Genomic DNA, 24015 nt, shown 5'->3' with positions numbered 1-24015 from the left:
GCTTTGAACCTTGTGTCAATGAAATTATCCACTGTGTACTCTTTCATATCTAGCTTTTTTCATTCCATCTTCTGTTTGTGGGATTCTTCACATTGTTGTGTATAGTTGTAGTTCATTCATTCTTGCTTCTGTATAGGAGTCTATGGTGTGTAAATAAATCAATTTTATTTATCCATTCTCTTGTTAATGAGCATTTGGGCAATTTCTGGTTTGGGGCTATTATGAATAGGGTTGCTGTGAACATTCCTGGGCATGTCTTTTGGTGAACATATGTACATACTGCTGTTGGGTAAATACATAGAAGTAGAATTGCTGGGTAATAGGAAATGCATGTTCAGTTTCAGTAGGTACTGCCAAAAAATTCTCTAAAGTGGTTATAAAGAGGATATACAGTGAGCTGAGATACAGTGAAAAGGTGCTCCGCATCACTAACCATCAGGGAAATGCAAATGAGAACCACAGTGCCTCACCACTATATACATATTGGAATAGCTACAGTGAAAAAGGCAGAAAATACCAAATGTTGGCAAGGTGAAAGAGTCAGAATGTTTATGCTTTTTTTTTTTTTTTTAACCCTCACTCATAATGAGAAATGTACTTACATTACAACCAGGTAGAATCCCAAACAAACCAGTTTCCTATAACGATACTTAACCTAACTGTGTGTTTTGTACTCTGGTCTTTTCTACGCTATTCCTTTTCTTCAAAAAAGAAAAAATGCTGGTGTGACTCAATTTATTTCACCACCTAGTGGGTCACAGATGGAAAAATCCTATAATCATATAACTGGCATCTCAGATATTTCCTAACTCATAGCTAAGATCAGTTCATACACATTTATTTAAAATGTGAGAGCCCAGGGGTGCCTGGGTGGCTCAGTTGGTTAAGCGTCCAACTTCAGCTCAGGTCACGATCTCACAGTTTGTGAGTTCAAGCCCCCGGGTTGGGCTTTGTGCTGATGCTCAGAGACTGGTGCCTGCTTTAGATTCTGTGTCTCCTTCTCTCTCTACCTCTCTGTCTCTTAAAAATAAACAAACATTAAAAAAAAAAAAGCTTAAAAAAATGCGAGAGCCCAATACTCGCAAAGCACTGTGCTAAATGCTAAGGGTAAAACAATGAATGAGACTGGCTTTCTGTCTTTGAGGGTTGTACTTTCTCATTGTCTATAATTCTTTTTTTTTTAAGTTTATTTATTTATTTTGAGAGAAACAGAGCATGCAAGTGAGGGAGGGGCAGAGAGTGGGGGAGACAGAGGATCCGAAGCAGACTTTGTGCTGACAGCAGAGAGCCCGATGAGGGGCTCAAACTCATGAACCCTGAGATCATGACCTGAGCCGAAGTCAGATGCTTAACCAACTGAGCCACCCAGGCGCCCCTAATAGAGGCTAAGGCAGACATGTATACATGAGAGCACAGTGGAGAAGCACAACTTGGGAAATTCAAAGAATAAAAATTAACTTTAGAGCAACCATTTATCAGGCTTGCATTTATTAACTTGTGTGCTAATCCCTTGGCGTATTTTATTTCACCTAATCCTCACAGCCTTATGAGGTATAAGGGAAATGTTATTATATTCATTTTTCAGACAAGGAAAATTGAACTTCACAGAAATTAAATAATGTTCCTAGGGAACACACACAGCTGAGAAGGAGATATAGCCTAGAGCGGAGTTTTGTTGGTCATTCAGTTTCTGAGTTGGTTCTGGAACTGGTTGCTTATCCTGACTACTCTTAAGCTTATGAATAAATTTGACTGTGATTCTTTTTTTTTTTTTAGTTTGTTTATTTATTTTGAGAGAAAGAGAGTGAGAACATGGAGGAAGGGCAGAGAGAGAAGGAGAGAGAGAGAATCCCAAGCAGGTTCACTTGGGAACCTACTACGCTCTACACTGTCAGCGTAGAGCCGGATGCGGGGCTCAAACTCATGAACTGCGAGATCATGACCTGAGCCAAAGTTGGACACAACCGACTGAGCCACCCAGGCCCCCCAACGGTGATTCTGTTTCCGAGTTTCATTCTTGGCAACTCTGGAAAGCTTCCTCTCTGGAAGATTCTTCACATGAGACTCCATACTCTTCGTCTTGCTCAGACTATCCACAAAGGTCAGGAGGCTGAGTATGTGAGTTCTCAAAATTGAATAACCCCTGCTGCCAGCTGCACGTCATTGCCCTACTAGAGGTCAATAGTAGTGTTTTTTACCCAGGGATGTTGCCTTCCTATTGCTAGCTCTGTGATTAAATCATTTGGGGAGATCATGGTTTGTTCTGGAATGGCGAATTTCCTGTGAATACATCGGCCTTACAAAAAGCTGGTTTGGTCATTAAACAAGCTAATATCCATGAATAGGGTAAGAGTTATCAAAGCAATATGTTTATGGAGATGAAGAGGACCCTGATGATGAGGGTAATTTTGCTCAGCTTGTAAATGCAGCATCTATCAGGCAAACAGTTTCTACAGCTCTGAATTTTTAGCATTCACTTATGTGGACTAGCAACTCACTAAGGAAGAGGGCATAGTTCAGATTCCTTAGTTGCATTCGTTTCTTTTTCCTGCTGAAACAAATTGCCACAAATTTAGTGGCTTAACAAGATGGATGTATTTTCTTGCAGTTCTGGAGGTCAGAAGTCTGGAAATTGGTCTTCTAGACTAAAGTGACAGTGTCAGCAGGAGCGTGTTCCTCCTAGAAACTCTAGAGAAGAATCTATTCCTTGCCTTTTCCAGCTTTAGAGGCTGTCCACATTCCTTGCTTCATGGTCCCTTTTCAGCAAGGGTAACACTCTAGTCTCTGCTCCCTATACCCTCTTCTAACTCTGATTCTCCCATTATCTCTTACAAGGACCCTTGTGATTACTCTGGGCCCAACTGGATAATCTGGGATAATCCCCGTATTTCAAAATCCCTTTTGCCATGTAAAGTAGCACCTTCACGGGTTCTGGAGATTAGGATTGTGGATTTCTTCTGAGGGCCATTATCCAGGCAACCAAACTAATAAATGCTGGAAAAGTCATCGCTGATTCTCTTCCCCTTTTAGGTGGAAATGTTCTCGTTTCTAGCATATGGGAAAGCTGAGTAAAAGTCAGGCAAATCATATGTGAACCTTATTCAACTTCCCTAAACAAATAACTCAACAAAAAGTGAACTTGACCTATTTAAAGGCTACTTATAAGATTGAAGGTTAGGAAAGGAAAGGAATTTAATAGTCTGTTTTGTTTTATGTAACTGTAATTTCATTTAATAAAATGCAAGCATTGATTGTATTTGCCTGCCATGAGGCTATGAAAATTTAGAGAAGGAAAATAACAGCCAAGAAAAATAGTGGTTCCGTCTGAAAATTCAAAAAATTTGATTTTGTTCCTTCTCACCCACATAAAATAGGGCCTTCAAGTAAGACAAGAAGCCCATTTACATGGTTATATTGCACTTAAATGATCCCCATTGATAGCTTATTTGCATTTATTCAGCTCCGTATTAACTCTTAGCTTAACTAAACTCTACATTAACTCCTTCCTAACTGTGGAGGAAGCAAGGACATTTATTTCTCTTTGAATTCATGGTGAGTTGGCAGAGAGTCCTATGTACTAATGCAGTTAAGACCAGAGATGGCATTTCCCTCCATTTTATAGATGTGGCCGTGGAGGCCAGAGAGGTTAATTTAGCATTGGAGCATGAACGTCTGGTAGACTCTAGTACCTTTGCTTACTGTGGTGCTGCTGCACTATGAAAAGGAAAATGCTCCTTTTTATAATCCTATTACTGAGACACCTTTGGTCTTTGAATTTCCCTTTTAACATTCAGCACTTCTAGCAATTAATTTTCTGCATTTGGGGAAGTAAAGCCTTTGCCTTCAAAACTCTGATCTACTTTTAAATAGGCCTATGCTTGGATTTTGGCTCAAGGGATTTATCTCAATCTGTGCTTTCACTCTCACTTGCTTATGTCCCATATACGAGATGGGGCTGGACATCCCTGCCCCTGTGCCTCTTTCAGCTTACATGCTAAGGGTGCATTTCAAATACCAGAAGACTGGGAAGGGGTGGTTTTGTCTCTTAAAGGATAAATTGGGTGACCCTCATCATAGTGCCCTCGCCATTCTAGATGGCTCAGGGGTAATTTATACAAAGCTGTGTGGAGCACCCATTCATTCAGTGGCTACCCTGGGACACTATTCCTAGTGCAATTGACTCTGTTTTATAAATAAAATTCCAAAATAGGCTCAGAACATCCCTCAAGTTGTCTCTGGCAAAAATTCAAATAGCACTTAAAGTTAGAAAGAAAGTCCGGAATACAAGAGTGGCCATGATGACCTAAGGTGTCTCTATCCAGTTCTATTTTAAAACATTCAAGGGGCACCTGGGTGGCTCAGTCAGTTAAGCGTCAGACTTCAGCTCAGGTCATGATCTCATGGTTTGTGAGTTCAAGCCCTACGTCGGGTTCTGTGCTGACAGCTCAGAACCTGGAGCCTACTCTGATTCTGTGTCTCCCTCTTTCTTTGCCCCTCCTCTCTCTCTCTCTCTAAAATAAATAAAACATTACATACATACATACCTAAATAAAACATTCTAATACACTGAGGACTTATTTTCCTCAGTTTCAGAACATCTTCTGAGTTCTGTGGTCATCAAGACAAGCATGATCTGAATTTTTTCTCATGGCTAAAGCACCTCATTATTCATAGACTATAATAATAATAATAATAATAATAATAATAACTATTAAGTTGTATTTTCATAGCACTTTAATAGTTTCTAATACATTTTCCCTTAATGTGTCTCATTATTTCCAGTTCTTTTCTGCTTCTTCCACTCTCTAGAAACTTCTTTCCCCCATGGCTTCTCCAATGCCAACTAGAGACAGTAGCAACTGGTGTCTTTTCATCATGGCCAAGGTGGAAGGGGTATAAAGAAGCAATAACTACTGACCTATAGAAAGCATTGACTGACAAAGAAAATGGAACAATTTCTAGTATTTCACACAGTGTGGGAATATATTTATTTATTTTCCATGTCATAATATGGAATACTATTATTCATGATGTAGAATAGAATGTCATGTGGAAATATACTACTTTACTCGATCATTCCCCTATATGGATGTTTTAGATTTCTAGTTTTTAACTATTATAAATAACATTTGATAAACACCTAGGTACATAAAGCATCTTCGTCTGTAGGATTATTTTTGAATGATAGATGGATGTTCAGAAGTATGATAACTGGGGACACCTAGGTGGCTCAGTTGGTAAGCGTCCAGCTCTTGACTTCGGCTCAGGTCATGACCTCACGGTTTGAGTTTGAGCCCCACATCAGGCTCCGCACTGACAGTGTGGAGCCTGCTTGGAATTTCTCTCCTCTCTCTCTCTGCCTCTCTGCCTCCCTCCCTCCCTCTCTCTCTCAAAATTAATAAATAAACTTTATTTAAAAATAAGTAGGTTAACTACATCAAACATTTCTAGTTGTTGAATATACATAGCAAACTGCTTAGCATTCAGACTCCTATAACTCACAGGAATGTAGAAGGTATTTCGTTCAGTTTAACCATCATTTTCAAGACTTGAGTCCTGTACTGCAGAAAGGGAAATGGAGGCACACTGACATAAAGTGATGTGTCCTAGACGAATCAGTAGCAACATTCCCAACTTCTCCTCCTCTTTAGGGTAAAATGCTTCCCTCTTTCTGTTAATCTGTTACCATCTACAGTGTTTCCTGAAACAGTACTAAGCAGAAAATTTAAAATAAGAAAGTCAAAATGGATATAAATAACATCAAAATTACACATACGTATTAGGATATCGCAAGGAGAGGAAAAAAAATAGATACTGTATTTGGTTATGGGATTATGCACAACATCCTTTACATGCTGCTTTAAAACTAAGTCAATATATGTTTTTACAGCAAGAAGAAATTGACATTTATGCCCATAAAGTGACAACGTATAAAGTTTGCAACTTAGTTGGTTTGACAGCGCTTCTTCTGTGTGTTACTCAGAGATTTCCAGGTTATTGGCGCCACGGGGCAGTATTATGCCAGACCACCTAAGGAACTGGTTGTAGGGTGTCATTTCACTCTTTCTGAGCTAAAATTATTAGGTGGGCCTTAATACGCCAGCTGTTCCACACACACCTACCCTCACCTTTGCTAGGATAACTTTATTTACCCTTCAAAGATTAGTTTCATTATTACCTCCTTTAGGAATTATTTTTGGAACCTAGTTCTGGGTGTTTTCTGTAGCCAGAGTATGCTCTGTCTACTCTGTCATAGCTTGAAGCTAGTTAGTTGGTTGACGGGGTATTTTCCATTTTCTCAGCTCATTGGAAGAGAGGACTTCTGTTTTTTGTCTGTAAATCTTCAGCATCTAATATTGTTTCTAGCACTTAGAAGATCCTCTTTTTAGAACTTTCTAGAGAACATTCCCCACAAGGCTGATACGAACATCTGGTTGGTAGGTGTCTCCTTCTTGTGGAATGGATACAGCTGGTTATAAAAGCTTTTCGTCCCTGCTTTTTTTCCCTATCCCTACTGAGCCTGGGAGTCAGCTATGTCAATCCTAAACTCTTCAGAGTCTTTTACTGCCTTAACAATCCCCAAGACTCAGTAACCCTCAGTCAATTTTATTATCCTTTAGGATTCTATCATCTTTGTTTTATATTTTTAAAATTTGTTTTCCTTTGTGGAAGTGCAATTTACATACAATGTCATATTAGGTTCAGGTGTGCATCATAGTGATTCAATATTTTTATACATTATGAAATGCTCCCACAGTAAGTCTAGTTACCATCTGTCACCACACAGAAGTTTTAGTGTATTATTGACTATATTTCTTATGCTGTGCATTACATCCCCATAACTTACTTATTTTATAACTGGAATTTTGTACCACTTAATCTTCTCCATCTATTTCACCCATGCCTTCAACCCTTCCCCACCTCTGGTAACCAATAGTTTATTTTCTGTATATATAAGTCTGTTCCTGTTTTATTTTATGTGCTTGTTTTGTTTTGTTTTAGATTTCACATCGAAGTGAAATCATATGATATTTGTCTTTCTCTATTTGACTTATTTCCCTTAGCACAATACCATCTAGGCCCACCCATGTTGTCATGAATGGCAAGATTTCATTCTTCTTTAGAGCTGAGTGATATCCATTGTGTATGGGTGTATATATATATATATATATATATATATATACGCATCTTCTTTATTCATCTATTGATGGACACTTAATTTGCTTCCATATCTTGGCTATTGTAAAAAATGCAATGAATGTAGAAGTGCATGTATCTCTTTGAATTGGTGTTTTCATTATCTTCGGATAACTACTCAGAAGTGGAATTGCTGGATCATATGGTAGCTCTATTTTTAATTTTGTAAGGAACCGCCATACTCTCTTCCACAGTGGCTGCACCCAATTTATATTCACACCAACAGTGCACGAGGGTTCCCTTTATAAGCTTTTTTTAGTACATTATAGAACCATACTGAAAAAGAAGACTCTAGATTCACTTTTTTTTGAATTTCAGGCAGATCTGTAATGTTAAGAAATTCTCCTCCTCCTTCTCTTATCTGCCTCCTCTGCTCTCCTCTCCTGACTCTTCCCCTACAAGTGCATTCCTCAAAACCTGTGATTTCAATGATGTAAATAAAATCAAGATACAAAGTTGTACATGCAGTATCATTTCTATTTTGTAGAATTCACACAGGCATATGAACTGAAGAACAACTGAAAGTAAATATGTGAAAACTCTTTGTCGATGCTGCCTTTAGGTGGTAGCATTTTTTATGATTTTTCTGTATACATTTTTCTTCTTTCCAAAATTTTCTGGAAGAAGCATGTAATTCTTTTCAAATCATTAAAAATGGACATAATGAACGGTGCCTGGGTGGCTCAGTAGGTTGAGCGTCCGACTTTGGCTCAGGTCATGATCTCACGGTCCGTGAGTTCGAGCCCCACGTCGGGCTCTATGCTGACAGCTCAGAGCCCGGAGTCTGTTTCAGATTCTGTGTCTCCCTCTCTCTCTGACCCTCCCCCATTCATGCTCTGTCTCTCTCTGTCTCAAAAATAAATAAATGTTAAAAAAAGGGACATAATGAAGAAAGGAAACAGTAAAAGATTATGTGAGTAAAAAGGTAGGTAGAGACAGGAAATGCTTGGTCTTTGTGCTTGGTCTAGCGCTCTGAGACAGATTGTGCCAACTGCCTGGGCATGCCGCAGGGCCTTGTGAATAGTGGTGGTTCATGAAAACTGAGGATTGCGGAATGCATTCACTGCCAGGACCAAAAGTAAAAAGCATATGAGCAAAGTTTTAGAAGTGGGTGGAGAGACCGTACACAATCCCTGGGTGATGCGACTGAATCCAAAGCAGATTATTTTTATATCTCTTTTGAAAGAGTGATGTCAGTGTCTTTGCTGATTCGGGGCATGGAGAAGAGGATTTATTAGATATTTGGATGTCTGATAACCTCATGGGGCAAAGTGAGAAAAATAATTACTTGAACTTCCTTTACCTTTTTATGGTATTAAGTGGTTTGTGTCTCTGAACCTTGATGGACAGGAGCAAGAAAAATAATGTTCATCCCTTTTGGGCCTTAGACCAAGAGCAGAAAAAGGTCATAAAATTTGGACGAGTCGATGCAGGTGCACAATGGTGCTGGTAGCTCCCTGTAGCTATTGAGGACTGATTAGCACTTCAGAAAACTGTCTCCCAGAGTTCCATTTGGCCGTGGTCACTCTCAGTGAATAGACTCTGTTGAGTGAAGGGTGTAATTGCAGCCTGTACTGGAGAAACGTGGACTCTGCTGTATCCGTGCCAAGTCAGCCCACACTTAGTGTGCAGAGAGAGATTCACAGGCGATGCTCTCTCTGTTCTGAGGGGGCTTTGCCAATTCAGCATCCTAGCTTGCAGAGGTGATAATGATAGGTCTCGAGATGAGAAAAAATTCTAATCTCTCTGTATTTGTGCTCTGCATCTGTGACTTCTACCCTATTTGCATTCGAATATGTTTATGCAGTTTTAGTGCTGAATGGGGGGGTGGTATTTGGCAACATTTGGAACATGGAAGATACACTCCATGTCTCTCTTGGCAGGAGAAAAAAAGATCTGAGGACAAGTCTGAAAGCTGGTTCACTAGTGGCCTTTCCTGTTTTGATTGTGTCTGTCCATTACCCCTTCTGCCTTTCAGTTTATTCCCTTTGTCCATTACGGACAGTGTTAAGTGTTAGCACAGAAGAGGTTCAGGGAAGTTGTGAACATTTAGAGAGATTTGGGTAGAGATAGGGAAGTATATAATGATGGATGACTCACTTTCCAGGATAGGACCTGTATAAAAAGTCATACTTGTCACTTCCCTTCTAGGATTGTAATTCTTTTGTCACATGGCATCTGTTACACTGGTATTGAAATACTCAAGTGTGAGCTGTGTCCAGTGGGGATGAGTCGGCATCTCAAAACACAAATCTGTGTCTGGATTTGACTCTAAATCCAATCTTCACACGGCACCACTGTCCACCCTCAGATTCTCAGGGGTCACTTCCCTGCAGTCAAGGCAGGTACAGAGGAAGCTCTGGATAGAGGTGACGGTAGAAGGAAGACATATTGGAAAGAGTCAAGGTTTGGAGTCAGGTGCCATTTTCTTCTTTTTCTTTTTTTCTTTTTAATGTTTTATTTATTTATTTTGAGAGACAGAGAGGGAGAGAGTGGGGAAGGGGCAGAGAGAGAGAGAGAGGGAAAGAGAGAATTTCAGGCAGGCTCTGTGCGCTGTCAGTGCAGATTTCCACACAGGGCGTAATCTCACAAATGATGAGATCATGACCTGAGCTGATATCAAGAGTTGGACACTTAACCAACTGAGCCACCAGGAGCCCCAGCTGCCATTTTTTCCCTTTTTTTTTTTTTTTTTTTTTGTTTCTTTACTTTTGAGAGAGACAGAGAGACAGAGCATGAGCACGGGAGGGGCAGAGAGAGAGGGAGACACAGAATCTGAAGCGGGCTCCAGGCTCTGAGCTGTCAGCACAGAGCCCGATGTGGGGCTCGAGCTCACGAACTGTGAGATCGTGACCTGAGCTGAACTCGGATGCTCAACTGACTAAGCCACCCAGGCGCCCCGCCTCCCCCAAGTGCCATTTTCAAGTTCAGGCTTGACACCAACTAGCCGTGTGATCTTGGGCAAATCACTTCATCTTCCTAGGCCTCTTGTTGCCTCATCTGTGAAATAGGGATACAGTAGCTACCTGACAGGATTTTGTGAGGACTGAATGAGATGATGCCTGGAAAGCATCAGACACTCGATGCATTGTGGTAACAGTGTTGGTGGTGGGTGACAGGGGTTGTCCACAATAATGATGGTCATTTCATGCAAGATTAGTGCTGAGGAAAATTCTGCTGAGAGAAAACATGTTGAACCATGAAGTTAGGCTCAAGCAGTCCAGGGACAGTCACCTGTAGATGTCTTTGTTCCTAAATTGGCACTATTTGTGAAACCCTACCATTCAAAAGCCCTCAGGGCCTGTGCTCCAAACATTAAAGAAAGTAGGCCACAGTTCTTGTCCTTCCAACCCTTTTGTATTTGCAAGCGTTGAATGTGGATACAAATTAAAAGTACAAAAAAAAAAAAATGATATCTGAACATCAGAAAGATTTCTTTCATTTGAACCAGAATTTAGTAACTCATGTCAAATGAGTTTCAAGAATATAGGAGCTTGGGGCGCCTGGGTGGCTCAGTCGGTTAAGCATCCGACTTGGGCTCAGGTCATGATCTCACAGTTTGTTGGTTCAAGCCCTATGTCGGGCTCTGTGCTGACAGCTCGGAGCCTGGAGCCTGCTTCAGATTCTGTGTCTCTTTCTATCTCTGCCCCTCCCCCACTTGCACTCTGTCTCTCTCTCAGAAATAAACAAACATTAAAAAAAATGTTTTTAAAAATATAGGAACCACAATAGAATATATGTTTAGTTCAGTGTCTAGTGCTGAGGAGGGCCCCAATTAACCGCAAACTTCAACAATCTTCCTGTGTCATACCACATAATCCCCACTGTTTGAGAAGATCAGACTGAACCTAGTCTCTTACATAGTTTCTCTTTTATTGAGGCCATACTTTAGAAGAACAATGTAAGTTGGATCAAAATACATTCTCTTTTTTAAAAAAATAAGAATTAACCTTTTAGTATAAAATCGTGTAAAAAGGAAGATATTCACTTGTATTTTCTGCCATCCTAAACCTCCAGCCTTATCTCTTGTGCAGATTTTCTTCTGGTCCTTATCTATAGACATTTTTGCTGTGAAAAATCTTCTTGTTTAACATTTATTTTTTTAAGATTTATTTATTTTGAGAGAGACAGAGACAGCATCAGTTGGGGAGGGAGAGAGAGAGGGAGGGAGAAATCCCAAGCACACTCCACACTGTCAGCACAGAGCCCGATGCAGGGCTTGAACTCACAAACTGTGAGATCATGACCTGAGCCCAAACCAAGGGTCAGACGCCTAGCCTAACTGACTGAGTCACCCACCTGGGCACCCCATCTTGTTTAACATTTTAGATTGTCCTTGGGGATTCTAAGTAGTTAGATAAGGAGGAGGAAAGTGCTAAGTGCAGACCTGGTTTCCTCCCATGACTTCCCTTAATACAGCTTCCTACCTGAGGGTTAGAGCTTGGAGGAGGACGGCTTGAGGACAGGGAAAGGTAAAAATGTTGGAAGGGGTCCTGGGGGCAGTTTATGTTTACTCAGGCAGGAGGGAACAAAATGAACCCTTCATTCTCCTGTTTTGGGGTCTTTGTCATGTTTCCTTGTGTTATTTGTACCCATGCTTCAAGGCTAGATTCAGTGTTCTCTGTTTTCTGCATATTTCCTCCCACCAGGACAAAATTAATTGCTCTCTTGTTTATATTTTTCAATCTGTTTTAAATCTCATTATTCGTGTAATTATCTCATTGAATCCTATGTGCCTTCCCCAGTAGACTCTGAGTACTTTGATGACAGGGTTTAATTTCTTTTTCACCTTTATATTTCCAGGGCTGGCCATATAAGCCACTTCTCAATAAATGTTTATAAGGTGGAATGAAAAACCCTATAAACAGTGTCAAGGCCCAGGTTTTTGCTCTAAGTACTGTTATAGCAGATTGTTTCCCCCTTCTGAATTTTTGTTTATACTTAAAAAAAATCCATATACAAAGAAGTCTGAAAGATAGAAAATGCCTCCAAGAGATGGCCTTTGTCTGCAGGTTTAGAGATCTTAAGCAAGAGTGGTGGTGAGTAATGAAGGAGGGGGCCCAGACTGCGTGTTGGAAGTGATTGCCCTGGGGGGAGGACCTAAAAATAACTGCCGCTTTGGGAGTTTGGATACCCCTATGGGAAGAAATACCCGTAGGTTAAACATTTTACTAGGTGAGACGAAGGAGAAGGTAATGGGGACTGGACAGGCATCAGCTCCTTAGAAATAGTTTGGGGGGTGACTGTGGTCCTGGGATACCACTGTCTCATACTGTCAAAGATGTGTTGCACATCCTACTTTGTAATGGTAAAGGCCTATGGTTGCCATTTGCCATTGCTTGTGAATGATATGGTCCGTTAACAAGATGCATTGCTCTTCTGGGTCCACAAATTAAACAGACCAAAATATGAGACAATAACCCCAAATATGCAGTTTGCAAGGGAAAGTCATGACTTCCCTACAGAAAATATCTCTCTGCAGGCTCCATTGTCGTGTTACCCCTTGGTAAGGAGGAAGGACCCACGTTTCTACCCCTCCCCACACTGTTAGGAGAGAAAGCAGGACCAGCTGCTTACATTTTAGAAAGGAGCTATGTCAGTGAGGCCATTTGCAAGCAAAGGAAAGCAAAATTGAGTGCTTGGATATTCCTTACATAATTGAAACTACTATATTTAGGAAATTACTGGAAAAAAATCATCAGAGCACAGTTTGATAGCAGCAGAGTATCAGAGTGCAGCAGATGGCTTTGAGAGAATCAATTATTTTCTGATTATAGTCAACCTGACCATCCTGGAAAACTAGGAAAAGCTAGTAATGTGGGATATTGAATGTCGATGTGTTGTTTGGGTCCAATATCTTCTTAGCTGCTTAACAGCAAATCAAGAAAGCGTGGGCAATATACCATGCGGAAATTAAGTGGGTGAACAGCTTGTGGGTGGGTTGTACTTGGAAAATGCTTGGTTCTTCAAATTAAGCAAGAGAGTGGCTTGGCAAAATTAATAATTGTAACGTTAGTGGCATTGGTATCAGTATTGACAGATTGATGAGGTAGAGGGAGAGAAAGGATAAGGCTCATTGAGGGAAAGCATGGCTCATTTATACAGGAAAAGCACCATGTAAGGTAAAAGTATCTTGGGAGAAAGATTATATATGTACATCTATGCTGGAGAGCTATGAGTGCTTTAATGAACCATATGCTAGCTGAGCATGAGTCATCCATGGGCTGATGTTAAAAAATAAACCTACAAACACTTCAGTTCGAGCAACTAGGACAAGGACATACAAGTTTTTTCCAGATTTGGGTAATATGGAAGAATTTACCAACATATATTACTGCTTCACAAAGCAGTGTACATGTGCATGTGGGTGTGTGTGTATGACCCAGCTTGGAGTCTGTCTCTAGCATACCTCAGTTCTCTTTGCACTTTGGTTTATCTGCTGTTGTCACAGATTGCAGTCCCCTAGACATATACCCTGTGTTTCTTCACTGTGAGCACTCCCCTTCCCTGGGGGAGCATCAAATTCCTTCCTAACCTTTTGGAGCAGATGATGAGCCCCACTCTTGGGCAATAAGAGAGGGAACTTGAGCTGTTAATAGAGTTAAAGTGATTTTTAAAAAATCTCCTGAGATTGTAAGTATGCCCATTAACTCAGTGCCCATCCAAAGTGACCTCTCTGCCCTGACACTTACTGATTCCTAGTGGGCAGGCAGCTAGCTCAGAGTACGTGTGGGTTGGGGCTGCAGAAGGTGGGGTATCTCATGGGGCCTGTACACCTTGCCTTGTTGTCACCTGCTTCTGATCTGGAGTGTGGAATCTTCAGAGCAAAGAGGATTAAACAAGATCATGTCCAGACAGTCCCCCAGATCCTTGGAAAGTATTAAAATGGGCTTTATGGTTAAGCATCTATTAGAATAGAACTGCATAATGACTGCAAAGGACCTTAGAAAAATCCATGTAGTTCCTTTACAAATATTTGAGGAAACTGAAGCCCAAGAGGTAAAAGTGATTTATAAGCCAGTGTTAGTGGTTCATCAGCATAGATTAGTGAATTGCACGCTGAAGAAACTAGGTTACTCAAGTCAGTCTTTTTAAAATTTTATTTGAGTGTGGTTGATATACAATGTTATATTAGTTTCAGATGTACAACATAGTGATTCAACAAGTTTGTCACAAGTGTAGCAGCTGTCTCCACACATTGCCATTATAATATCGTTGACTATCTTCCCTATACGGTACCATTTATCCCCATGACTTATTCATTTCTTAACTAGAAGCCTGTATCTGCCACTCACTTCCACCCATTTTGCCCCCTCCCCTCTGGCGACCATCGCTTTTTTCTCTGTATTTATAGGTCTGATTCTGTGTTTTGCTTGTTTTTTTCATTTGTGTGTGTGTGTGTTTTTAGATTCCTCATATGAGTGAGATCATATTGTCTTTGTCTTTCCCATTTATTTCACTTAGTATAAGACCTTCTAGCTCCATCCATGTTGTCTCACATGGAAAGATCTCATCCTTCTTATGGCTGCATAATATTCCATTGTGTGTGTGTGTGTGTGTGTGTGTGTGTGTGTGTGTGTGTGTGTATATATATATATCACGTATGCCTTATCCATTCTCAAGATTATGTGTTAAAGCAGAAATGAAATTCTGTCTGCATTTGATCTGTACCAGGGTAACAGCCTCAGAGACCTACACAGAAGCCAGGAGGGTATCAAAAGTGAGTATGTGAGCTGGGACTACAAAGATAGGAAGGACAGGGACTGTGACAGACTGGAGAAGACATGTTCTGTTGAAAGGTGATACGTTGACCCCTATGTGGGAAGGCAGGCCCAGTGTTGCTAGACCCATTCATTTTCTTTTTTAATGTTTATTTACTTTTGAGAGAGAGAGAGAGAGAGAGAGAAAACAAACCCAAGTGGGGGAGGGGAGAAAAAGAAGGAGACAGAAACCGAAACAGGCTCCAGGCTCTGAGCTGTTGGCACAGAGCCTGATGCGGGACTCCAACCCACAAATCACAAGATCATGACCTGAGCCGAAGTCGGACACTCAACCGACTGAGCCACCCAGATGCCCCTAGACCCATTCATTTTCTAAAGAGAAGTTAAGAGTGGGTCAACCCTGTGCTGACCAAATAAAACATTTTGGCTGGGTTGAATTTGGCCTGAGGAATGACCATGTTCCTGATGACACAAACACTGTCATCTACCTAAGTCTGTAGGCTGAGAATATAAAGGAATCCATCCAATGGCTGCATAACAACAGTTAAGTGTAAGTTTTTCAAATTTTTCAAGACAATGTTCTGGTTGATGGCTTCAGTATCCTTCCCCTACTTTATTACAACAGAGGGGAGTTTGTAACTAGTACGTTCATCTCTTTAATTGTTCACTCTTGTGGAAAGTTTTTAATGGATAGAGAAGGGAAAGAGGCAGACGACCCGGAAGAACCACAAGCTGGTGATCTGCTTTTGAATAATACAAAAATCGCCAGGTGGTGTGTGTAGTCCAGCATGCCTTGTCTGGTACTTTGATGTCCATCTGGAACTTAACAAAATGAAGATTCATGCCAACATCCAGCCTTGAGGCAGAGAAGGAAGGACAAGAATTTCTAAACAAATGCCAGTCTCTCTTCCGCCTTCCTGAGAAGCCCTCTACACCTCTGTCTACACGATTCTTTTTGGAACAACTTACTGGGTGCACCCAAGGGTTTAAGGCATCACCCCGTAGGATTATTGCAATTGTCTTCCTGTTTCTGCCTTCCGCATCTAGTCCCTTGTCAAAACAGTAGCTAGCCCTTTTAAAACATTCATCACTCAGTTCAACCCCCTTTTTGACTCACAGGATTCCAGTGGCCAAATGCTTCAGTACAGCCTGAAAGGCTTTTACAATCTGCCCCCTGCACAGCCTTGCTGTTACTTCCTTGACCTTCCCTCCTCCTCCTTCCTCACCATGTGCTCGCTCTGCCCCGCCTCACTGGCCTCCTTTCTGCTCCCAAACACTCTGGCATGCTCCCTCCTGTGAACCTTTGTGTTTGATGTTCTCTGCTTAGAAGACTCTTTCCCCAAATACCCTATTGCTTCTCAGAGAAACTTTGCCTACTGAGAATTGCAATCCCTTCCTCCTGCCCATATCTCCAGGACTCCCTATCCCCATCCCCCACTTCAATTTTTCTTAGCACTTGTATCCAGTTGCTCTAAACAGTTTACTTTTTGCTTCCCCTTACTCTAACTTCCATGAGTGCAGGCATTTTTGTCCTTTTTGTTCACTGCTATATTCATGCTGCCTAAAACAGTGCCTAAAAACATAGTAGGTGCCTGACAAGTATTTGTTGAATACATCTTGAAAAAAAATTTCCCTTCTCTGCTAGGTCTGGTGACCTTAATTCACTGTGCTGGACAAATACACATCTTTCTACTGAACTGTGGTTTTAACGTTACCATTAATAGACTTAAAAAAAAATGTTCATTTATTTATTTTGAGAGTGTGTCTGTGTGTGCATGTGTGTGAGTGCATGTGTGTGCATGTGTGTGCATGTGTGTCAGTGCAGAGCCTCATGTGGGGCTTGATCTCATGAACTGTGAGCCAAAATCGAGTCAGACACTTAACTGACTGAGCCACCCAAGCGCCCCCCATTAATAGACTTTTATCTGTTTTTCCAAGTCTACTTCCTAAACATACGTTGGATTTTTTTGCTTATCTACATCTCTGCTTCTTTTAGTTAAAACCATCACAACTTCTTGCGTTTCCCATCCACTTTTATCCCCTCCACACAGTCTCACTCGGCAGCCAGGATGATCTATTTAAAATCAAAATCTGGTCACTTACCACTCATTCCCTCACCTAAAATCCTTCAGTGGTTTCCCAATGCCCTTCACACAAAACTCTCTGTCCTTACTGTATCCCACAAGGTCCTGCACGGTCTGGTGGCAACACTGGTTTTCTCTGTTCTTCCAACAAGTTAACTTCCTTCCTGACTCAGGGTCTTTGCTGTTTTCTCATAATGGAATTGTATGTTCAATGGCTATCTTTACATGTTCTTACCCAGGATAGGAACCTTCCTGTGGGGTTTGTCTTTGTATCTCCAACACCTAACACTGTCCTTAATCCATGGTAGGAGCTTAATAAATACTTGTGGAGAAATAAATGAAAACAGAATGTCGGTGTCTTGCCACCTCAGGGACTGGGGACTCTAAGGGTATCTCATTAATTAACAATATGTTTCTCTCCACAGAGATTATTTTGCAGAGGATGAAGGGGAGATGGTATCCAGAACATGTCATGTAGCAGGTAAGGAGGCTGTGGGTCTTACCTTGACAAATTCTTGGTCATGGTAAGGAGGCTGTGGGTCTGACCTTGATAAATTCTTGGTCGTGGTAAGGAGGCTGTGGGTATTGATAAATTCTGGTTTCCTGCTGATCGTAATTCCCTCAGATTATGGACCCTTAAATTCATCATGGCAGGGGCACCTGGGTGGCTCAGTCACTTAAACATCTGACTCTTGATTTTGGCTCTGGTAATGGTCTCACTTTAGTTCGAGGCCTGTGTCAGGTTCTGTGCTGACAGTGCAGAGCCTGCTTGGGATTCTCTTCTCTCCCCCCCCGCCCCCCCCCCCACCTCTCAAATAAACAAACTTAAATAAACACATAAATAAAATAAATTAAGCATAGCAATATTCTCAGACTTTTCGTGAATTTCCAGATTTGCACCTACCACTATAACATGTGATTCCCCACCTTCCCAGCACAGCACAGGAAATCATAATTGAAATTACGATTCTGTAATTCCAAGGTTAAAGTCACTTGTGAAATGATTAGAATAGATTCTGCCACTAAAATTAAATCCCTACTTGCATACCATTTAAATGGGTATAATAATAGTGTCAACGTCATAAGTGAGATTAAATGAGAAAAACTCTTATTGTAGACTTATAAAGGAATAAACACCCAGTAAATATTGTTGTTATTAATGTATTCATAATAATATCACATAATTACTGAACTAACATGATCTAGGGATTTACCTGAATTATGAAACCAAAGTGAAGATAGTTCTCTTTAGGGGAGCATTTTTCACAAGAACCTTGAATCACTTAAGGGTTCTGCCTCCTTCGCTAAGTCGTTTGCCTTTTTCGTTCCAGCCTTGAAGCCCAGATGGTTCACATGCACAGCATGGAAAAAGTTTTTAATTTGAATGTGTTAAGGATTTCAGACACTTACAATTAGCATTTGTAATTGTATATGCTAAGTCTACAAATTCCAAGGGTCTACTATACTCATTTTGAACATCAAGAGCCTCCATTTTGCAGTGAAAACTCAAAGGAGTAGGGCAAAAATGGAAGGGTAGAGAAGATGCTTATTGTTTCTTTTAACTCTTATAAGAGCTCTGTGAGGTATTATTTATTCCCACTTTCACAGTGACAGTGAAGCTGAGCAAAACTAAGAGATTTGCCTGAATTCCCACAATTGGCAAGTGGTGAGAATTCATATCCAAGCTTCAAAGACTCTTTTCCCTCCATCACATCCCACTGATCTAACTGTAATGTATTGTTCTGTTTCATCAAATTTTCTTCCATTCGGTAGCCTATTTAATTTCAACTGATTGTGGGAAAAATAATTCTTTTCCAGTTTCTCTTAAGTAAAGCATTTATTTGCATTTACTTAGAAATATCACAATATCAACAAAACAGGTGCAACCTTGCTATTACTATAATTATTATTAATTTGCAAGCACAGACTGTTCTATAATTAAAAGAACAACAATTATTTTGTACAAGCTGAATCAAAGACAGCTGAATATGGAAACAGAATACTACCTCTATCCATAACTAATTTGTGCTGTGTACCAATAAAACCTGCTTTAAATTTCTGTTCCATTTTAAAACCCTCTACTCTACCAGGCAAGATGAGTGGCTATTGAGAATACCAGTAAGGATAGGGATATGTAGGGGCACCTGGCTGACTCAGTCTGTGGAGCATCCTACTCTTGATCTCAGGGTTGTGAGTTTGAGCCCTGTGTTGGGTATAGAGATTACTTTAAAAAAATTAGGGCGCCTGGGTGGTTCAATCAGTTAAGCATCTGACTGTCGATCTCGGCTCAGGTCGTGATCTCGTGGTTCATGAAACCAAGCCCCACATCAACTCTGCACTGATGGCTCAGAGTCGGCTTGAGATTCTCTCTCTCCCTCTTCCCTGCGCCTCCCCCCATTACAATGCTCGCTCTCTCAAAATGAACATACAAATATTAAAAAGATAATAAAATAAATTTTAAACAAAAAGACAGTGATCTGAAGACACACCTGATACTATGTTAACTTTACAAAAATGAAGACACTGTACAGTGTCCATTTTAAAAACAAATCATGTGGCCTTACATTTCAACCTTTTTTTCTTTAAAACCAGTGATGTAAAAGGGAGTTAAATACTTTTCGGCATGAAAAAAAAAAAAAAAACTGCACTGGAATCACCCTGTCTCTCATCATTATTTTCTTTTTTTTTTTTTTTTTTAATTTTTTTTTTCCAACATTTATTTATTTTTGGGACAGAGAGAGACAGAGCATGAACGGGGGAGGGGCAGAGAGAGGGAGACACAGAATCGGAAACAGGCTCCAGGCTCTGAGCCATCAGCCCAGAGCCTGACGCGGGGCTCGAACTCACGGGCCGCAAGATAGTGACCTGGCTGAAGTCGGACGCTTAACCGACTGCGCCACCCAGGCGCCCCTCATCATTATTTTCTTCTTCATCTTTTATTGTCTTCATTTTTCTCCTCGCCATCATTTTCCTGATCCTTTCTGTCTTCCTACTCTTTTTCTGTCTTTTCTTAGCAGAGAACAAATTCCGAGTTGATTGAAATATCTAGAGGCTTTTTCTTGTGCTCTTTCTGGCAAGTTTGCAGAAGGAAAAAGAAAGAGGGAGGGAGGGATATTTTCTCCCATCCCATGGCTTGCCTTTTCATTCTTAATGGTTTCCTTTGTGAGCAGAAGCTTTTTAGTTTGATGTAGCCTCACTTGTTTATTTTTGCTTTTGTTGCCTTTGATTTTGGTGGCCATGCATATATGGTCAGTTAGTTTTTGACAAAGGAGATAAGGATGTACAAGGAAGGAAGGAAAGAGAAAAGAAAGAAAGGGAAAGGACAGAAAAAGCATATGATGACATTTTGCCTCTTGGTTCATTTGTCCATATGTGTGTGTGTGTCTAGTTAATTTTTCTTCAGAGCCCATTTTGCTCTTACTTGCACTGATGCCATCTATGGAGCTCAGTGGATAGACAGAGCATTCTCTCTGTCTTAAAAAAAAGAATGTTCGTAATAAAGGATCATTGTTTCCTTCTGCCAACCATGAAAAGGTGTATTTTTCCATGTCTTCGACCTGAGTCTACATCCCTAAGTCCACCTCAGTCTGAGGTCTTCTGTGTACTCTGCTTCTAGGAAGCCCTGATTTCTTGCTCCCACAGTGGTACTTCACAAAGGCAGGCATGGGGTTAGCAGCAGCTTTTCCTAGGGCAATTCTTCCTTTAATTAACAGAATTATTGCATTTCTACCCCCTGCCCTGTTTTCCCTCAACTCTTAGACCTGTGATGATTCCCTTTGCTCCTAAATTAACAGTATTAGCCGACCGCTCGGAAGGTTGAGTGAAGAGAACATAGGACTGGTTCTGCCACTCTTTAGCATTGTGATCTTGGTCATGCAAACTTTCTGAACCTTTATTAACTCATAGTAAAATGGATTTAATAATCGCATCAGTCTATTTCACTTGGGGTAGTAATTTTATAAACGAAATAATTCATGTGAAACTACTTTGTAACCTGTAATGCCTGTTAAAGATGTTGGTTGTAATAATTGTTACTATTCTTAAATAATGACCCGAAATATTTTTGTAGAAACACCTCTTAGCTAGTAGCTTGATTTTTTTTTTTTAAAAGAGAAGCTATTTCAGTCTTCTTTCGTCATGTGCCAAATCACCCTAAAACTTAGTGGCTTAAAACAGGTGTCAACAGGGGCGCCTGGGTGACTCAGTCAGTTAAGCGTCCGACTTCGGCTCAGGTCATGATCTCGCAGTCTGTGAGTTCGAGCCCCACGTCGGGCTCTGTGCTGACCGCTCAGAGCCTGGAGCCTGTTTCAGATTCTGTGTCTCCCTCTCTCTCTCTGACCCTCCCCCATTCATGTTCTGTCTCTCTCTGCCTCAAAAATAAATAAACGTTAAAAAGAAAAATTAAAAAAAAAACCAAAAAAACAGGTGTCAACAAACTGCAGCCCATGGGCCAATTGCCAGTTTTTATAAATAAAGTTTTATAGCAACACAGTCATGCTCGTTCAGTTACGTATTGTCTGTGCCTATTTTGAGCTGCAAGAGCAGAGGTGACTAGCTCTGACAGAGATGGTATGATCCACGAGCCTAAAATATTTACTATCTGGCCCTTTAAAAAAAAGTTTGCCCACCTGGGGCTTAAAACAACAATGATTTATTATTTCTCACAGCCTTGTGTGTTGACAAACTGGGCATTTCCTCTGTTGGTCTCACTTGGGATTACTCAAATAGCTGCAATCTTTTGAGAGCTTGACTGGGGTTGAGAGTCCATAGATGGTTTACTCACATGTCTGGCATTCGGTGACTGGCTGTCAGCTGGGGCATCTCCATTCCCTCTGTCTTTGGCCTTTCCTCCTCCAGGAGGGCAAACTGGGCTGCTTCACAGTAGGGTGGTCTTGGGGCTCTAAGAAGACAAGAACAAATGCATGGTCTCTCAAGACTTAGTCTCTAGAATTCATACAGTGGCATTTTCATCATATTCTCTCAGTCAAAGCAAGTCACTAAGCCAACCCAGATCCAAGGGCTGGAGAAATAGGCTCCACTTCTCCATAGAGTAGCAAAAGCCTCCAATTACAAAGGGGCACAAACATGGACTAGTGCGTTTCACTGGGGACCAGTATTAATATGATCAGCCACACACTACTTTATGTGAACTGTTTCCGTGTGGCCCAGAATTGGTTTGTACTTTGTGGAAACCAAATTCTGCTGGATGGTGCTGGTTAGAAGGATCATAATGCCACTGTTGTATACAATTTTTTGTTGTTCTGTTTTACCAGCAGCTTTTCTTAGTGACACTAAAGATCGAGGCCCTCCAGTGCAGTCACAGAGTTGGAGAAGTGGTGAGAAGATCCCCTTTGGACAGATGCCTTCCTTGAGAGCATTTGAAAAACCCCCTCAGGTGCAGACCCAGGCTCTTCGAGACTTTGAGAAGGTAAGTCACGTGGGTGAATAATTGTTATCCCAATTAGAAGGAGCACCAAGGGATAGTGATGTCTCATAAACATATGACCCATGGCTTAGTCTGGATTGTGGCCATTCTTATACCAACCAGTATGATGTCTCTTTTAAGAGCATATGTCCCAAGGGGGCGTGGGTGGCTCGGTCGGTTAAGCGTCTGACTTCAGCTTAGGTCGTGATCTCACGGTTCGTGGATACATTGGGCTGTATGCTGTCAATTCAGAGCCCACTTCGGATCCTCTGTCTCCCTCTCTTTCTGCCCCTCCCCTGCTTGTACCCTTTCTCTTTCTCTCTCAAAAATAAATAAACATTAAAAAAAATAAATTAAAACTCTTAAAAAAAAAAAAAAGAGCAGATGTCCCAATAAACGTATGTGTTATTTGCTATGCCCTGAGCACTCTGGTTCATGGACAATTGCCTGTAGCAATGATTCTGTCTTACCATTTTTACCCCTGGTTTACTTCTCAAATAAATTCAGGAAGTTTAAATGGCACCCTGAGAATCTATAACTGGACCATAGTGCGCTTAGGGGACATAGTTTAATTGGCATTATATTCTCAGTGGCTGGCTTGAACCACTCTAGATCTCTGGATACTGTCTGCAGTATAAGGTGGCCTCAGCCACAACCATTTGCTTCTCAAAAAAGAATCTGGCATTGTTGCTTACAACTTCTGATTCAACTCTTGAAGTGCTCTGTGTCTTGATAGGTTTATCCTTAGATTTGGACAGGAGCCAAATTACTGATAATGTAATACAAGTCCCCACCTCCCTGTCCCCTGGATTGACCCCAGGAAGTCTGTATAATAGAACCTGTCTTCTGGGATTTGTATGGCCTGGAAAGAGCACACAGGATTTCTTACACCAATGTGCTAAAAAAAGAAATAGCTCTTTGGTGCCCCCTGGGGGTTGCCCATGGATCAGGCCACATATGAACACTGTATACATATGCCCTTAGATTTGTGGGTGGGTTTCTTTCATTTTTTGGATTGATAGCTTTTGACATAAAGTAATAAACTTCTATTTTCAAAAAAAGGTGAATAAAACAGGATTGACATGGGTTTACCCTGTCTTGCCTCAATTTGTGAACAGAAATGCTTCCCGAGGATCTAATGTACATCTTACCAGATATTCCTGTGGACAAAGAAATATGCTCAATACTGGGGCGCCTGGGTGGCTCAGTCGGTTGAGCGTCTGACTTGGCCTCAACCCAAGGTTGATCTCGTGGTTTGTGAGTTCGAGCCCCGCGTCTGGCTCTGTGCTGACAGCTCGGAGCCTGGAGTGTGTTTTGGATTCTGTGTCCCCCTCTCTCTCTGCCCCACCCCTGCTTGTGCTCTGTCTCTCTGTCTTTCAAAAATGAATAAACATTAAAAAAAAAAATTAAAAAAAGGAATATGGTCAATATAAAACCTGCCCGAGAACGAAACAGCCTACTGTTAGTGTTGAGGGTTTTTTTTGGGGGGAGGGGGTTGTCGTTGTTGTTTTGGGGGTTTTCTTGTTTTGTTTTTTTCCTCAGTTGTCATGGGTAGTGTTGTGGGGTTTTTTTGTTTTGTTTTTTGTTT

The 24015-nt window shown here is 41.0% G+C and overlaps 1 protein-coding gene across 7 annotated transcripts in view; it reads left to right on the top strand.

Moving 5' to 3' along the window:
* PDE4DIP (phosphodiesterase 4D interacting protein) overlaps positions 1 to 24015 on the top strand; it is a 220405-nt gene that overhangs the window by 30917 nt on the left and 165473 nt on the right. For 5 of the 7 annotated variants that reach the window (XM_047869427.1, XM_047869419.1, XM_047869425.1 and 2 more), the window contains exons 2-3: positions 17428 to 17483; positions 22279 to 22430. In XM_047869427.1, coding sequence (XP_047725383.1) covers positions 17428 to 17483; positions 22279 to 22430 — 208 coding nt within the window. Of the gene's footprint in view, positions 1 to 17427; positions 17484 to 22275; positions 22431 to 24015 lie in introns of all 7 variants that reach the window. The other 2 variants (XM_047869420.1, XM_047869418.1) reach the window with 1 other exon arrangement.

The sequence above is a fragment of the Prionailurus viverrinus genome, chromosome C1, assembly GCF_022837055.1.
Source record: "Prionailurus viverrinus isolate Anna chromosome C1, UM_Priviv_1.0, whole genome shotgun sequence".
Taxonomy (NCBI): domain Eukaryota; kingdom Metazoa; phylum Chordata; class Mammalia; order Carnivora; family Felidae; genus Prionailurus; species Prionailurus viverrinus.
Note: the sequence above shows the minus strand (reverse complement) of the source record. Positions and strands in the feature narration are given on the sequence as shown.